At 37.9% G+C, this 17,640-nt stretch overlaps 6 protein-coding genes across 12 annotated transcripts in view; 2 read left to right on the top strand and 4 right to left on the bottom strand.

Annotated features, from left to right (window-relative positions):
* Positions 1-1,128: 1,128 nt before the first annotated feature.
* On the bottom strand, positions 1,129-2,838 carry LOC104806558 (protein FAR-RED ELONGATED HYPOCOTYL 1). Of its 2 annotated transcripts, none has more exons than XM_010531520.2 (3): positions 2,513-2,838; positions 1,453-1,928; positions 1,129-1,365 (listed from the first exon to the last, which is right to left on the bottom strand). In XM_010531520.2, the coding sequence occupies exons 1-3, from the start codon at positions 2,557-2,559 to the stop codon at positions 1,289-1,291; spliced, it is 600 nt and encodes a 199-aa protein (XP_010529822.1). In that variant the 5' UTR covers positions 2,560-2,838; the 3' UTR covers positions 1,129-1,288. The 2 variants fall into 2 exon arrangements, with proteins under 2 accessions (XP_010529822.1, XP_010529823.1); XM_010531521.1 differs by having other exon boundaries at positions 1,453-1,957; positions 2,513-2,621.
* Positions 2,839-3,006: 168 nt separating this feature from the next.
* On the bottom strand, positions 3,007-5,309 carry LOC104806557 (E3 ubiquitin-protein ligase RDUF1-like). Its single transcript, XM_010531519.2, has 2 exons — positions 4,556-5,309; positions 3,007-4,396 (listed from the first exon to the last, which is right to left on the bottom strand). The coding sequence occupies exons 1-2, from the start codon at positions 5,154-5,156 to the stop codon at positions 4,134-4,136; spliced, it is 864 nt and encodes a 287-aa protein (XP_010529821.1). The 5' UTR covers positions 5,157-5,309; the 3' UTR covers positions 3,007-4,133.
* An 851-nt stretch (positions 5,310-6,160) lies between these two features.
* LOC104806556 lies at positions 6,161-8,216 on the top strand. Its single transcript, XM_010531518.1, has 5 exons — positions 6,161-6,314; positions 6,537-6,679; positions 6,771-6,932; positions 7,538-7,640; positions 7,756-8,216. Exons 1-5 carry the CDS (start codon positions 6,229-6,231, stop codon positions 8,117-8,119), a joined length of 858 nt encoding a protein of 285 aa, XP_010529820.1. The 5' UTR covers positions 6,161-6,228; the 3' UTR covers positions 8,120-8,216.
* Positions 8,217-8,619: 403 nt separating this feature from the next.
* LOC104806555 (L-type lectin-domain containing receptor kinase IV.1-like) lies at positions 8,620-11,001 on the bottom strand. The gene is made up of 2 exons (XM_010531517.2): positions 8,883-11,001; positions 8,620-8,784 (listed from the first exon to the last, which is right to left on the bottom strand). The coding sequence occupies exons 1-2, from the start codon at positions 10,913-10,915 to the stop codon at positions 8,754-8,756; spliced, it is 2,064 nt and encodes a 687-aa protein (XP_010529819.1). The 5' UTR covers positions 10,916-11,001; the 3' UTR covers positions 8,620-8,753.
* A 2,947-nt stretch (positions 11,002-13,948) lies between these two features.
* LOC109116378 lies at positions 13,949-14,219 on the top strand. The gene has a single exon (XM_019201637.1). It carries the CDS (start codon positions 13,970-13,972, stop codon positions 14,099-14,101), a length of 132 nt encoding a protein of 43 aa, XP_019057182.1. The 5' UTR covers positions 13,949-13,969; the 3' UTR covers positions 14,102-14,219.
* A 1,616-nt stretch (positions 14,220-15,835) lies between these two features.
* Positions 15,836-17,640, bottom strand: part of LOC104806554 (phenylalanine--tRNA ligase beta subunit, cytoplasmic-like) — a 5,858-nt gene continuing 4,053 nt past the window's right edge. For 5 of the 6 annotated variants that reach the window (XM_010531512.2, XM_010531513.2, XM_010531511.2 and 2 more), the window contains 8 exons: positions 17,523-17,640; positions 17,324-17,425; positions 17,094-17,225; positions 16,876-16,950; positions 16,688-16,795; positions 16,450-16,545; positions 16,279-16,362; positions 15,836-16,116 (listed from right to left, as the gene is read on the bottom strand). In XM_010531512.2, coding sequence (XP_010529814.1) covers positions 16,042-16,116; positions 16,279-16,362; positions 16,450-16,545; positions 16,688-16,795; positions 16,876-16,950; positions 17,094-17,225; positions 17,324-17,425; positions 17,523-17,640 — 790 coding nt within the window. In that variant the 3' untranslated portion in view covers positions 15,836-16,041. The remainder of the gene's footprint in view (positions 16,117-16,278; positions 16,363-16,449; positions 16,546-16,687; positions 16,796-16,875; positions 16,951-17,093; positions 17,226-17,323; positions 17,426-17,522) is intronic. The other variant, XM_010531515.2, reaches the window with a different exon arrangement.

The following is a 17,640-nucleotide window of genomic DNA, read 5'->3' as shown; positions in this document are numbered from 1 at the left end:
TCGTTCAATAATTGAAGGATAAGAAGACTTGTACCACACGGGACCTTTTTTATAAATAAAATGCAACATTGACTATTGAAACAATTGAAATTTATAGTATAACTTCATAAAATCGGCTAAATGACTTCATATATATTACATAGGACTATGATATATATTAATATACAGAAATTCATTATCTAATTTATTTTAATAAACTTTATTGGCCGGATACATTATAACCTTGGAGGACCCATTTATTACAAACCCCGACAATTCCATGTTTAATTAGATAATTTATGAAATTGTTTACAAACTTTCCTGTAAAAGATTTTAGTAATGTACGTATATTTTATATAATTATGAATATTATCATAATCTTTGTAATTTTTCTATTTCTTAATTTTAAGTTTTCTTGCCGTGTAAAAACTTTTATACATCCATTTGGAAAGTATACAATTTTTCAAACATCTTATCGTATCTCTCGAACTACATATGGATGATTTTTTCCTTTTACATAACAACTTTTAAAAAAATTGTATATTTCCTAAATAAAGTGTAACATATTTATAAAAAAGTTAAAGCTTGAGAAACGGAAAAATTATAAAATATTAATAGTATTTGTAAAAAATATATTAAATTTTAACGCATCTAAAATTCATCTTGAATCCGAAGAACCCAACTTTTGACAAATTACAATAGAATAATTAACTGTAGTCGATAGAATTTCGTGATATCTAACAATTGAGTATTTTAGCCAAATTGTTTTTTTTTATAAAAGTTGAGTTTTTTTATTAGAGATTTGTAATATTTGGATGAAAATTATAAACTATGGGTTACGTGTCAGAATGCTACTATCTGTAATAGGGACATATGATTGGGTCTCTTGAAAGTGACGACGCTGTCAATAATTTCATTGCCATCACACAATCTCCATGCAACGGAATCGGTAATGTTAATTTCTATTTGAGTTTGGTACGTAACAATTATTTGACTGATAAAAAGAAATACGAGCGTGACCTTCATTATTCATTAATCAGCCACGACATAAATAGATATTGATAATCAAATAGAGAGAAACGTAGAAAAAGATTGGGATATTGGAGAATCATAATTTATTTATATATATATATAGAGATAATAAAGATAAACTAAACCGACCGAACATAAACCGGATTACTATTAAACCAACTAAACTTGCTGTTTCACCGTTAGGGTTTTCACAAGAAACAAAACGGTACTATAACCGGTACAGCTTTATATACATACATATATGAACGTTTATACCGGAATCCGGTTTAGTTATCTTTCACAGCATCAGCATGGAGAAGTATTGCTCGAATTCTTGATCAATGGTGGGCTTCATTGTGTTTTGCAGAGAAGAATCTGCACACAAACAGCACATAAAAACCGGTTTGAGATCAAACCAGAATTTTCTCGGCAGATATCGGTTAAGACACAAAACCGGTTTACCTCGGTTAACAGCCCATCTTCCGGAAGAAAGAACGTAAGTAGCATTATGATCCTTCACTTCATCATCAGGATACAGAATGTCTACAATGTCTTTCCCCTTGTATCCATCCAATTCTCCGGTTCCATAGATGAACCCTAGATGGTGATGAAGCATTTCTTCTCCAAGGGACGAACTCGACGACTCGTTTCTTGTCTCGTCTGAACATTCCATCGGACCCGAGCTCACAGATGACGCGGAAGCTTCGGCCATGGTGAAGCTGTTACTGTCTTTAACTGACTCGATTTCAGAACACTGGTCTGAACTGTTGTTACTGTCGTAGCATGGCTCGCAGGATTTGGACAGAGAAGCTTCTCCTTTGTCGTGGAAACAGACATGTTTGGGAAGAGGCGATGAATCGAATTGGTCAGTCTGAAGCTTTCTTTTCTTGCTCAGATCAATGGCTTCCATGTTCAAGACATTGCCATTGACGTGGCACCTGCAGAAAACGATGGCAGAAGAAGGTAACTGAAACAAAACACAAACCCAAGAAAAATGTATAAGAATGAAAGGGTTTGATATCAAATACAAAACAACTGTTTCCACATATGGGTCAAGAGAAAGATGAAATCAAATGGTGTGTACTTTGGCAAACTCTGATTTCTATGGATCTCACACACACACACACATGTATACATAAATATATAGATATAGATATAGATAGATATAATCAGGAATGAAAGGATCTAGAACAAATCTGGAACAGACGAGAAAATCTAGGAACCGGAACTCATCACAGTACAGGCAAGTGTATATGCTGCTGATTCCAAAAAAAAAAGACAAAAATCATAGGACTATCAGTTTCTATTTGGTAATCCAGAAACTGAAGAAAGCTGCATATTTCTGAGTAAAGTAAAGTTTTTTTTTCTTCAGGAGATTAAGCGATTAGCAATCAAATACAACAGATCATAGATCAAGCGACCAACAAAAAAAAAACAGCAAGAATTAGTAGAGAAACCCATGGATAATATATGAAAAAGAACCAAAAAATAAGAAAATGGACAAGAACCCTGAAATCGAAACCTGAAAATTTGAGATGGGTTCTGGTTATCCACTTCCCTTTCCGGCATAGATCTCTCGAGTGTTCGAAGATTTTTACACGGAGAGACTGTTTCTCCCCTTCTTAGAAGAGCCGGTATATCCTGGGAAGAAAACCATACATAACAAAGATAGAGGATATCACGCGCGCGAGAGATGCGTGAATATCACGCTCTAATAAAATAATCGAGATCTGGTCTACGGTCGTTCGATTGGGCGCGTGAGATACACCACCAAAAGAGATGTAGCGCGTGAACGGTTGAGAGCTGGCGCGAGATTCGTTGCACCCATCTCTAATTCACGGGCGCTCTCTGCTTTTGTCCCATACCAAATTATGGGCAAATTACCGAGTAACTTACAGGATAACGCGAGAAATTATTTTAATTATTGTTGAAAGTTTATCCATAAAATGAGAAATAACGTTACATACAAGATAAGAACTTTAAAAATGAGTTGAATATAAAAAATACAATTGTAAAAACGAGCAATTGTGATGTATTATTATATGGTGTGTTCAAATTGGTTGTCCGGGTTTTTCTGTTGAATCTTTCTGATTACGAGAACGCGAAAAAAGAAGGGTCGAGGTCGTGATGGGGTAAGTCTCGCTCGACTAGGCCGAGGGGCGGCAAGAGACGAGAAAAGGCTTATCCGAAATCCTAAGAGCGAAAGGCGACCGGTGAAAGCCCTACAAACGGCGAGGTGTGGCGATGGATGAGCAACGGACCTCGCCTCATCGCCTCCCTTCTATAATTTCCCCTCCAAATCGAGCGACTAACCCTTAAAATCGCCCCTTCGCCAGCTTAATTCTAACCCTCATCGCCCTCGGCTCTCTCTAGCTCGAGAACCCACACAACATTGGTTACTCGTCGACCAAAACCTGAATTCAAACACGAAAATCGGCTTTTTGCCTACAACATACCTGTACTCATCCCCACAGGCCCACACTAGACGAGAACTCGAAATCTCGAGGCAAAGAGTATAACCAGGATCCGTAAATTACTCACGAGTGAATGAGGCCTTCAAAGCCAATGCAGAAAGAGAACAAAATGGTGTCCCGAAAATGTTTGAGACGACTATGGATTCATAGAAAAGCTCGCAACCCGACTCTAACAAGAGTAGACCTTATGAAATGGACCGAACCAAGACTCTCCTAAAGAACGAATTCGGATTCTAATCGATACGATTTACAAATTTACATGATGACTTGTGTACAAAACTACCCTCTCAATGCCCACCAAAGCAAGGGGGCATTCCATTCAAGCAAACACCATATTCATACATTCCTCATTATCAAAAAAGGCATCATGAAACAAAAACTTTTCATTTGGTAGAGAGTCTATACCCAAAATACCTTCACATCTTCATTGCCCCCTTGTTATTTGCAGAGCTGAATCAATACCATTTTACAAGCTTCCATTCTCTAGCAGTGACTCGGATTTCAGTTTTCAGCGAAAATGTAGACTGTATAGGAGCATATAAAGTAAAGCACGATACAATCCATGTATATAACCATCCACATTCCAATTCCACTCTTCATTCCGCATCCATGTCCATGATGATCTGATGAACACACCGAAATGGACCGACTTCTTCTGGTTAAACCGGATTAACTAGCGGCTGATGAACTAGAACCCCTTCTTAATCTACCAAAGAATGAGATAAACCCTCGAAAAGCACGCCTTAACCGACCCCTCTCTCGGGAACGTCCCTCAATTGGCTCGAAGAAAAACCTCCTCGGGGCACCCGGGGCGTTGAACCCACCATCCATTTCAGTGAAAACAACAGGAAACTCCCTCTCACCTCCTCTCATTCCGCCATTAAACCTCCCAACAGCAAAACCACCACCAGGAAGTCTCCATATTGTCAAACCTACAGTCTCACCCCCATCTCTAACCCCATCAGTTTCGGTAGAACTTTGACTATTGCTACTGGCATTTGCGTCGGTCGGCAATTCGTGTCGACAGATAGGGCAAGAGTTTTTAAGGGAAAGCCAAGGCAGTATGCAATCAGAGTGGTAGATATGCTTACAGGGCATCTCACGCGCCTCGGTATCTACCTCGAAAGGCTCTTTGCAGACAGCACAGCATGTTTCCTCCGAGACATGGCTTTCTACGATCTTAATCACCGGCATAGACTCGATCGCGACCTTCGAAGCTGGTGCTTGCTCCAATCTCTCAACCCCGTTCACCTCCAGTTGTATCAACTGGTCAAGGAGGCGTTCGAATCCCGAACCCATCAGGAACTCCGACATGCTCGCAGGTAATGACCGGAGACTCGACCCGGTCCCGTCATCGTAGTAAAGCTCGTAGCCTCCGGAGGTTCCATTGTTGCCGACACCGGAGTCGGTGGGGGGTCCACGTAGCACTATTACAGGGTTGAAGGGAGATCGATCCGCTCCAATTCTACGAGCCCGCTGGAATCTCGGACTGGGACTCGGTCCCGGACTCGCCAGACCCGGGCTCGAGTCATTGACCACCGTCGACGGGAAACCGTGGTCAAGGGGTGTTTCGGTTTCTTCGACGAATCCACCCCCGCAATCGGGGCAAAGGATCGAATCTTGTTCTCGAACCCGGATCCTAATGAACCGATCGCATCTGTAACACCAATATGACGATCTGATTGAATCCATAACTCAAAACTAACAAAAACCCTATGATTCCCCGCGACAAAAACCTTAAATCGAGCCTCAAATGGAAAATCTTTCCAAAGAATTTCGTAGGGGAGAGAACCAAATACTGAAAAAAGAAACCCTAAAAATCGGCCGCTGTTGAAAATGAAAGTGTGAAATTGGCGACAATTTAAAGAGTTATTAGGAGGAGCGCGACGTCAACGCCGGTTAACGCGCTTTCCTCTGAAGCGTGTAGTTAACGCGCTTTCACCAATTTCATCGCAATTATCATAATATTGTAGTCTATATTATATTATATACTTCTTTCTATTTCTAAATAAATGACGTTTTAAAAAATATATTTTGTTATTAAATAAATATCATTTTAAATTTTTTAGATTATTTTTAAAAAATATAGAACTTTATTTTAATTAGATATATTTAATTTCAATAAAATATTAATACAAAATATGATTTGATAAAGATATAAATGATTTTAAATTTTTTTTAAAAATCTAAAAAGTCATTTATTTAGAAACGAAGAGATTACGTAACTTTTTCTGGAACAATAAATCTTATAATATTTATAGATAGATATACAAATATTATTTAAAATTTAAATTTCCAGTAGAAGTAATATTCATAGATAGATATACACATGTTATCCAATAAATTTTATCAAGCCATTAAATCTTAAATTATAGATTATTGTTGCTTTTGTTAAGATTTTAGAATTTTCTTTCATGACTCTATTAACTGTTGGGATCTTGACAATTGACACATGAGCATATACGTCAGCTTATCGATACTCTTATAATTGGGCCTAAACTGTAGGCTCAATAGATCCAAATACATTTAAATATTTATTGGGCTTATTGTTGAATATGGCCCAAATATAATCAAACTTTGGTACGCCGTCGTTTCAACTTTTTTTTTTTTTTGGTAAATGCGTCTTTTCAACTTCTGACGTGTTCCCTCCCATATATTTTTCTCCTCCTGCGGATGAAGAGAGAGAGAGGATTCTCTTAAGTTCTGGCTTAAAGTTGAGATCTTTTCGGAGTTTCGCGTCGTGGGTTTCTTCGAAGAAGCGAAAATGGCGAAGGATGGACCGAACTGGGAAGCGTTTCTCGATTGGCGTCTCTCCCTTTCCGATGGTGCGAGCCCTTCTCACCGTTGGAGGTATCTGAGGTTTTTTATCAGTGTCTTTTCGCTACATCCAAGGATTCCTCGACGAGTGTTTGATTTCAGAAAGTGATTCTGGAGAAGAAACCCTAGTTTTGTTCCAAGTCTAGTTGATCGAACCCCTTTTACGTCTTTGGTTTTGGCTATATGTGAATCTGATAGATCATTATTTCAAAAATGTGATTGTTTTTTTTTTGTTTGGATTGTGTCTGGTACTAGCGAAGAAGATCGGAGATGGTTCATAGAAGCCATGCAAGGGAATATGAATGATGAAATCTCCCGCATGAGAGAGGCATCACAAATCACGAAGACGCCTGACCATGACATCGAGACTCGAATGCTTACCTTTGAAGACTTCACTCGTACGGAATCTTTGTTGTTTTCTGATTCGGTAGAGAGTTTGTGTATTCAATCACTGATCATGCTCTCTTTATTTTGTTTGTATTTTGGCAGGAATTCGGACAAAAGCAGCTGATTTCGTGACGGCGATCATCCAGAATAGTCCGCTGGCTCGAAGTTTTGTCATGGAAACAAATGGATTCGAGATCTTCTTTGCCAGATATATAGTTAAGCCTGACATAATAGCTGAGATGAAATCCATCGGGGCATTGTCCTGTAAGTGTTGCTCTGTTTTATCAATCTAGTTCTAGTGATTGCAAGAACCGATATTGATACGATTCCTGACCCAAAATAGGCGGTGAAATCACCAAAAGCCGCGGAAAGGAACGTGATTCGAAAATCTTTTTTAATAGCTGAGATGAAAATGGTTTTTTTGGGGGCTTGAATTAGGTAGAAATTGAAAATGGCTCTACTTGATGATGATTTGATCCATCTTGAAGAATGTCATTTCTGGGTCCGAAAATATCGAGAATATCTCGGCATGAAGTTTCTTGGGACGTGATCTTGTCGCTGGATACTTGAAACTGAAAATGTTTGGTCTACAGCTTGGTGCCAAGAAGCTTCATGCCCCATTGTAAAATGAGATAATATTCGATGATGATTTGATCCATCTCGAAGAATGTCATTTCTTGGACCGAAAATAACTGAGAATCGTCTCATTGTACATCTTGATCTTGTCATTGTTGAACCTTCAAAACTTGAATCTTTGAACTGCACCTTCGTTTCCAAGCTCTTTGATTATTTCCTGTTTCCATCTCCAAATATTTTAGCCGTTGATGTCCTCATCAAACATTTTAACTATGTTTGTTTTTCTTTTGCAGCTCTCGTCCGTCATAACGAACCCGAAATATTGGCTTCCCGTCTTGCAAATGGTTATGCCGCCTTACGAGACTATAAGATCTCTCAGGGTTTCGAATTGCAATTGTAAATTCATTTAAGATAATCTTATCGAACATTACATGTTCAGACATAACATCCTTAATTATCGAGTTAAGGTCTCTTATTACATTCGGAAATTGATGTGTGCGTGTTTTTTCAGAAGAGCCCTAGGCTTCAATTGGACTATTCTCCGGGAGAGCAACTCAGGCCGCAACATCGTCGGGGAATTCGGGTTCCCTTGGATAGCGATCCATCTCGCTCGGATAATGATCCAGCTTGTCTCTAACGAAGACACGGAAATCCGGGAATTCGCCCTCAGAGGCCTGAATGAGATCGCCCGTGATGGATCTGACAATGAAAACCTCAAAAGACTCGGGGGAGTGTTGGATATAAAAGAGCTTCTCGAGGGGAGAATCCGAGAAATCACGGCAATGTTACCTAAAGGCAAATCAGCGTCAGATGTCGATGAAGCACAGCTTGCGGATTGCCTTTGGGCCAAACTTTACGGGGCGGTTTGCTGGTAGGGGTTCGGTTATGTTCGGGTTTAGTGAAACTATGATCATTCAGTTTTTGTATTGACCCGGATTTTTGTTGATGCGAATTACGGCAGTTGATGTCTTTGATGGTTTGGTTGCATTACTACAAAAGCTTGTAGAATTTTAATTTTTTAAATCTAAAATTTTCAAATACCAATTTGATTATTCTAAAGATTTTGGATTCTTGAATGGTTCATGTTTAGTGGTGACGGAAAAGATGTTCCTTTTTAATATATGATTGTTTCTTTATTAATTATTAATGTGTTTGTACATATATGACATCAAGATGAACATTTTGAAAAACATTTATATCTATTTCGTTTTATTCAATTTTTGTTCTTGGCATCTATATAAACAAGATAATACAACCGATCATAAGGGATGAAGTAGTTAGATTTTTTGTTTTTTGCTACAGAGGAAAAATATCAGTAACAACCGGTCCAGAGTTTTCTTCTTTTGTCTTCGAAATAATGAAATGATATATGAGTTTGATAGTGCAGTTTCAACAAAATTAAATCATAATATATATATATATACACACACACACACACACACACACACACATTCATTCTATAGTTTCCGGACTCGAAATCTCTTTCCTCCCCTCTCACGGCAGAATTAGTCAAGAAAAAGATTTTGATGAATGAGACAACCTACAAAGAAAGGTTTAACAAAAATTTCAATGAAGCCCAAATACTTTCAGAAAATTATAAATACACCCCGTAACTTTGAAAATGTTCTTTATAGTCACCTCCCCGAGGAAAGCAGAGAATTGGTAACGGAGGAGGGACCCGTGAAGGCACTAAACGTGGAAGATGAAAAATGAATCGCAAGATCCCTAAACTTATCTTCGTTTCCTGCGAACATCAATCCATTTTCCGACAAATCCGACGGCGAAAGATTCGGAAACTCGATATCTTCTTGCAGATACTGAAGAACACGTCTCATGCTCGGTCTGATCCTAGGATCATGATGAGAACACAGCAACCCTAGTTTCAGAACGAGTTCCACCTCTCTCTGATCATAATCAGATCCAAGATTCGGATCTCTCGAATCGGATATATTTCCTCTGGACCAGAACCCGAAAACTCGATCCACCAACAGCGATGTCTCGTCCGTTCCGGCCGTGAACTCGATCGGCCGTTTCCCGCACGCAACTTCGAGGAGGAAAACCCCGAAAGCGAAAACGTCAGTAGCCGTAGTGGCTTTACCCGAACGTGCATGTTCCGGAGCTACGTACCCTAACGTTCCCACGATCCGGCTCGTGTGAGGATCCGACCCGTGATTGTACAGACGGGCCAACCCGAAATCGCCTAATCTTGCGTTGAGATCTCCGTCCAGCAGAACGTTACTGGCTTTCACGTCACGGTGTACGACCATTTGCTCCCATCCTTCATGGAGGTAGAACAAACCAGAAGCGACGCCATTGATGACCTTGAACCTCTGTTTCCAGTCTAGGGTTTCGTACGGGTTGTTGTGTAAGTATCTGTCTAAGCTTCCATTAGGCATGTAATCGTAAACCAGAAGAAGCTCTCCTTTTCTGCGGCAATACCCCAAGAGAGGGACTAAGTTTCTGTGGCTCATACGACCGATACTTACGATCTCGGCCACGAATTCTCTCATCCCTTGCTTTGAATCGTGCGATACTCTCTTCACCGCGATTTCCAGATTCGTTTTCGGCATAATCCCTCTGTATACCTTCCCGAAACCGCCTTTTCCGAGGAGTTCAGACTCTTTAAACCCTTTTGTCGCGTAGTACAAATCCTTGAACTTGAACCTGTTCGTTCCGAATTCCAGTTCCCACCCGTCGTGCTCTTCAGCGAACTTCTTCTTCCTCTTCACGATGTAAATCGCGGCAAAGACGAGCAAGAACAGCAAGAACAGGGAAATCAACGGTAACCCGACTCTTAAAAACTCGTTGGTATTCTCCGGTCCGATCCGAGGAAGCTCCGGGAGCTTCGACAGCGTCAATGGCGGCGAATCTCCGTTCATCCGGAAGCTCCAGCCAAGAACGTAATTCTCTGTGTAGACTGAACCAGTCGAAGACGAGAAACCCACGTACATGTTCTCCAAAAGAACCGGAGAAAGATCCTTGATCAGAGACAGAAGTGGTTTCTTGGGTTTGTTCACGAAGATCGGAGCCATGGTTACGTTCATCTGTTTGGTGGCTCCGTCATAATCAATCCACATCTGCATGGGATTACGGCTGAGAAGAGTCAGATTCACGAACCGGCCGGTATTATCCCAATAACCGGCCGGTTCGGCTTTCTCCGATCTCAAACCGTTGAGGTCGATTCCGACGTGGTTATCGTTGATGTCTCCGAACTCGTTGCTCTGAATCGTGTCAAGCTCGACCGCGAAGACATGGTTGGTGTCGTTGCCGTTGTTCTGGTCGTTGAAAAGACCGAGAAAATGGCTCGGGAGAGCTGTCGGGAGAGAGGGTTGTGGCGCGACGACGAAGGCCATGCCATGGCCGAAGGTTGGGACCTCTGAGACGATGGCGAACACAAAGGTGGTGGAGAAGGAAGAAACGGTGCCGTTTCGAGAGGTTTTGAACCGGACCGGTTTGGTATAGAAGGCGTGACCGGTTCGCTGCCTGGTGGTGTTGGTTAAGCGAAGGAGACGACTTGGTGTGATGGCTGTGATTCCGTCTAGGGTTAGGTTGGTGGGTGATGATGAGCGGAAGCCATCGAAGGTGAAGCTAAGGTCTTGAGATGCAGAGATTAGGGTTTGGAGGAAGAAGAAGAAGAAGGAAGAGAAAGTGGGCTTTGAAGGCGAAAACATGGCTTCCTTTCTCTCTCTTTTTCCTTTCGGCTGATTTTGTTGGGTTCAGCAAAAAACGTGTAAATTATTTATGGGTAATGGAACGTTGGAAAAGTCTTGTTGGATTCTATGGTATTGGGAGATGTATTATGTTGGTTGTCTTATTAAGGTTTCCGTATGTGATTGGTATTCGAAGTTAAAATCAGTAATAATTAGGTTTTGAAATGACATGAAATTCCATGGATTTTTTTTTATAATGTTGGTGTCCCGAAAAAGTTGAAAAGTAGTCTAATTCTAACTATAAATATCCTTTTAAGTTTTTCTATAATTTGTAAAAAAAACTATATATATACTTTTATTAAATCATATCCACATTAATATTTTATTGAAATTTAATATTTGTAGTTAATGATAAAATTGAAATTTTTATTAAAAATCATTTAGAAAATATAAAATGACAATTATTTTGAAATAAAAAATAATCTATAAAGTTATATTTATATTAAAACGGAGGGAGTTGTATTTTTGTGGTGTATTATATTGTTAAAATCTTTTATTACATTTTGTGAACCATATTTAACTCAATACTAAAAAAATAATCCTTCGATTTTAAAATTATATTAAAAAAGAAAAAAAAAAAACATAATTTCATTAGTCAATATATATATATATATATATATATATATATAATGTGGACCTCTTTTTCTCTCATGTTGTAATGTGAATGGGCTTTTGACAAACTGATACGCGAGACTGTTTTCAATCGTTTATGAGTTAAATTTTTCACCAAACGTTTACAAATTGGATCGCAAGTCTTCCTCTTAAATACGTAAAGTAAATTTGCTGCCATGATTATATGAAGCTAGTAGTTGGTCCTCAAAATAATATATATATACCATATGTAAGTCAATAGGACCTTTTGACGAGTAGGAGAGTGACACACGAAGACTCCGGTCACACGAGGCTACGGAAAATTAATTCCAAAGCAGATGGGCCCTACAATTATAGATGGCCCCACCAGCTTTATATCGGTCAAATATCAGATTCGCTGGTCAACGTGGTTTACCCCCCAAAATATATTTTGAGTAAGCCCAATAACGGCCCAGTAAAAAATCTAAGCCCAAATATATGAACACGTTATCCTCTAATGACGTAGACTTTTTCTTTTGATGGGATATAAATTCGAATGAAGAAATATCTCCTTTGTGTCGGAAAAGAGCAAAGATCTCAATCATGTTTGTGGATGGAAATTAAAGGACAAAAACAAAAATGAAAGAATGATATTCTGGAGGGCCCATTAAAAAGAAAACAAAATCTTACAGACCAATTCAACATTTTCAGTCTTATAATCATCCGACATATATATATATATAAAGCTGTATGGTTCCAACGTAAAGGATTTAGTATAGATGATTCAATATATTTCTCTTTTAATCAAAGGTCAAGGGTTCAAACTTTATTTGGGGAATAGAACAATCTTTTAGATCAGTCTTTCTTCGTTTAGTACGATGAGTCACAGCCGAATGATGATTAGTTTTAATGTTCAAAACTTAAAGATGTCATCCAATACATTTCGTAGTCTATAAAAGAAAAAAAAAATACATGGTTCCACATAGTAGCAAAGATTATTCGCTAGAGTGTACTCGGTCTGATTCGAATTTGCACTCGTTTCGAAGGTTTCGGATTCGGATTCAGATTTGGACCGTCCCGAATTTTTTAAACTCTATACAATCAAGTCCAAAATCCTCTATAGAACTCGAGTTCAGGCTCGAAGTGGTCTGACCACAGATTAGATCCGACCAGACGAATCTGCTCAAGTTTTTCATTGTTAACATTTTTTTTAATTTTTTTTAGATTATATCGAATTTTCGGATCGGTTCGAAACCCATTTCTAAGCTGATGCTCTAAAACCCTAATTTTATACTTCCAAGTAAACAATCATTAGTGAACCAAATTTAAAAGCTGAAAAGATTCTGGCATACGATGAACCGTACAATTTCTTTAATTTTACGGACATAATCTTCGAATAATCAAAGACCAAGATACGGGTTAAGGTGTTGAATTTAAATTCATTGATACTAATCAATAATTAATATGGCAAAAGGCAAAAGTAAAAACAAGTTTGTCTTTGTCTGCGTTATGCCAAACAGTGAGTCAGTGACCATGACAGTCACGCGTATATCACGTGCGGTGTGCTCCACATGCCTTCTTCTTCCTCTTACTTTATCTTTATATATTCAAATTTACGACTTAGTTTATTTTCCAAAATTATTTGTTTTTTCATGGAAAATGAGGGGACATATGAACTTCGGAGACAACACAAGTTAAAGATATTTCCATTGGAGTCAGCCAATATATGTGATATTTTTAAATAAATATATCAACAATATATATATATATATATATATATATATATATGGGTTGGACCATCTTGTGCCATGAAACAAAAAGGATATCAGGATCCAGGAGGATCTTTTGCACCCTCTCTAAGAAATATATATTGTCATAATTAATGTAACTGTTTTACATAGGTGTGCAATATATTGAAAAATATATATAGTCAGGTCCTACGATATGGAATCAGCTAAAAATGTATAGAGAAGGCTTCTATTATATTATTATTATCATCATCATCATCATCATCATTCATTTTAAAGAAATAAGTTATACAACAAAATAGCCGACAAATGTATCTTTGGTTGGTGGATTCACATCCTAACCATAAATGAGAGCATTTCTTCGAAGATTGTTATGTCCATCATTTTAATATATCCTTTTAATGGCTTCGAGAGGGCAATTAGATTTTTTTTTATTCTATTGAAAGATACTAAACTATGATTCAGACCACAAAATCCTCCCTATATATACCCCCCTCCCCACTGATCTTTCTCCCCTAACAGTTCCAATCTCTCTCTCTCTCTCTCTCTCTCTCTCTCTCTCTCTCTCGCTCTCAAAGAAGCGTTTGCCTTTTACTTCTTCTAAGCAGTGGAGAGAAGACCGCAAGATCTTGCTCAAAGACTCTCTTCACATAAACTCTCTCTCTCTCTCTCTCTCTCTCTAAGAGTGTAGGAAGACATGGAGAGAATCAGAAGCTCGGAGGAGAAGAAATCAAACAGCAGAAGACTTGGGAAGTATCTCAGAGAACAAAAGGGACGGATTTACATCATTAGAAGATGTGTGGTCATGCTCCTTTGTTGGCGTGATTGATCAAATATCTACTAACATATATATATATATGTATATATGTGCATGTGTGTGTGCGTTTTGTTTAAGGGTGAGATTATTAGGGCAAAATTCTTAAACCGTTTCGTTTTTTGTTGTCCGATCTGTAAATACATACATATATATATATAGTGAAGAGTGATCAATATGATCATTTTAGGTTTAGATTATGCTCCTAAGTGTACTGCTTCAATGTTTTTGAACGAGAAACTTCACGAAAAGAGGTGTCTTAATTAGGGTTTTGATCATTTTGCATGCATTCAACTTTTGGCTTTGAGTTACGGTTTCGTAGATTATCAAGGAATTATAAGCTGTTAAAATCATTTTGACGCATTATGCAGTGTGCCCACCAACGAATCTATGAAATTCGGAGATTAATTATATGCCGATTAAAGAGAAATGTAACCTAAAGTGTACAATAAGATTTTTTATTTTTTGGAAAGATACACTCATGAGGTTATTATATATTTACTAATTATATGAAACAAATATCTATGTTCCCAAGCACAAATCTTAATTAAAATCATGATATTCTCACAATAGAATCCACCATCGGAAAATAGAATGTGATCTGTTGTTGTCGGAGATTTGATTCTTGAAGTATAGGACCGTTCTCAAAATTTGAGGTTTTATTCATATAGAATGAAATTCTATTACATCGAATAGAATGAAATTATTAACAACAACACAATTAATTAATTAATCTGAAACTATGTAATCTAACAACTAAATGGTCAAAAAAAATGTACAAAAGCCACATCTCATCTTATAAAAAGAATCCTATGAGTAGTTTAAGATCGTTATATCATTTTAATGTATTATATAAGCAAAGAAATATATGGATTTACCGGTTTTGTTATTAAAAGGATTTGTTTCGTTACGTGCATACCGAGATTCCTATACAACAATTATCGAATTTAGCCTAGATATTTCATTCAAATAAACTTCAATGATCTTTTTTCTCTTCTTTGATAACTTGTGATATTAACATTATTCATGAATTACACACTGATAAACTTGACACGGTACAATGACGACTAAAAGATTATTCCATTTGATAATTGATTACAAATCTATCCGTATCTTAAGTTGCAAAGGGTATTTGAATACATAATCATCCAATGAAAAAGGTATAAAGTAAAATAAATGGATCTCAAAGCATATATATATGGAAAAAATTAGAGAAATATAAATTTTATTTTTTTATAATACGAAAATTTACCGAAATTATGATCCAACTAGAAACGTGGAAGTCCGGATGAATGTCCCATTTATCTCATATATATTATGAGATATGATGCTTTTGTATACATGGGTGATGTCAATTCGATATATATATATATATATAATGGCCTGAAGATAGGTTTCAAAAGGAACAGAAAATCAATTTCCCATACAAAGACTATATGTTCCAAGAAACCGCCACGTCATGCTTGTCAGAACTATATTTCTAACTTTCAGTCATCCCACGTGTGCAGAGGAGGTGGACCCCATCCACGACCACAGAGAGACCAAACTTCGTGTCGGATTCTATGATGAGTATGGGATCCACTGCTTGTAAAAAAAAAATCGTGTGGAGGTGGGACCATGAAGACAATATAATTACCCTAGACACCCAGATAGACTTCACTTTTCATATGTTTTTTTTTTTGGCGTGTAACAGTCGATTTCATTACGCTGCCGATCACACTTTATAGATATTAATACATAGAAAAGTAATAGAAATTACAACTCTGTAACCAAATTCGAGCCTTCACGAAAATCCTGTCAGCGGTTATCGAATATTTTTTGCCCAGCCATCACATCAATTTATTGAATTTAAAACGATCGAATAGACGAATTTAGTATATTACTACAACAACAAAAATAAATAGTAAATAAGGAATATCAAAATATGGTTCCAAGAGGAGAAGTTTGTGCGTCTCTTATGGGAGGAGGAGGCTCTCGATGTCGATCTCCACGAACGAACACGGATCGGAGATATCAAAATTGGTCAATACCTGCTCCAAACACGCGATTACATATACGATCATTGATTAATGATAGACACGTAAACACAAGCTCGCGTGGGAGGAGACATTCGCATCTACGTCCCGATCTTCTTATACGAAGTTGGATTAAAATTCCGATGAATTTCCGAATTATAAAAAGAATAATAATACCTCGGGGTGAACGATTCCAAAGTTGCCAATGTGTTTCCCTTTGAAAACGATGCTCGCTTGCCTTCCAGGCAAATACTCGGGTTCCTTTTTTATTTTTGGCAGAGACGAAAGATAAATTTGGTTACGAGACATCTAAAAACACACACGCATATGGATGGTGAAGGAACTCACTTGTGAGCGTTTTATGTAGTATCCCGTGTTATCTCCGACGGGCACAAACGGGGTCGCCATTACTTCCATGATTCTGTCTACTAGGCAATGTATAAGCTGCACACAAAAAAAAAGACGAAGAGTTTTTTGACAAGCAGCCGCATGAATTGTTTCCACTCATTTCGGTTTTGAGTTACACCTTCCAAAATTTCCAACGACATCAATTATACGGCAGACTCCATATAAATTTGAATGATACCTCAAAACCAGAAGTAGCACCGCAATGTAAAGCAGCAAGACGACGGCGGTTGGATGCACCCACATCCTTTTTCTCGTCCAACAAGGCGATATCTCCTACTTCGAAAATCTTGCAACAACATTTTGATCATAAATTTAGACAAAACTTGACTTTGTAAAGATAACGAGGATGATGATGACGACGGGTACCTTAATAGGTTTTGGATGGTCTTTGTTGATTCCAACTGTCTTAAGAATTCCTGGCATGAGACTCGTTCGGACAACCTTATACAACCAGAAAGACAAGAGTCAACATCCAAAGCACTTCCATAAAAGAATGGAGCAACTAACTAACTACTCATGCTACGATTCCACACATAGTAGAGTACAAGCACTCAAATCATTTGGAAATATATTCCGACATTTACCTCAAAATCAGCAGAACGAGGGTTTCCAATGATAACAGCGGAGCCATCATCTTTTCTGTTTAGCATTGCAAAATTTTCTTTGTGGGAGCACAAAATCCACATCAACACCTCGGTGTACCCGTTCATAGCAATCTAAAATAACAAATAATTGAATTCATAACCAAAAGTACCTACAACAAAAAAAATATGCGGAATTGAAGAAATACAAAACCATATGGAACCTAAAGTACCTCTGCCCTAATAAGATCACTGATCTCATTCAAAGGCAATGGATTTATCGAAGTAGGCTTTCTTCTGGGGATGTTATTATATCCATAAGCAATGGCGACATCCTTCAAAATAAAAAACAAACCAAACAACCAACCAAGCAATTAAAAACGTGATGCAGAATAACCGCAATGGAACCAACATTTGCATATGACGGAGTACCTCCATAACATCACAAGGGTGGAGCACATCACTTCTGGTTGGGGGCACATGTACATTGATGGTGTTTCTGCTATCACTAGATTTCGAAAGCTCAGCACGCAATTGCATACGGTTCAGC

This window comes from Tarenaya hassleriana, unplaced genomic scaffold (genome assembly GCF_000463585.1).
Source record: "Tarenaya hassleriana unplaced genomic scaffold, ASM46358v1 Cleome12, whole genome shotgun sequence".
Taxonomy (NCBI): domain Eukaryota; kingdom Viridiplantae; phylum Streptophyta; class Magnoliopsida; order Brassicales; family Cleomaceae; genus Tarenaya; species Tarenaya hassleriana.
This window is presented reverse-complemented; position numbering and strand designations above follow the sequence as displayed.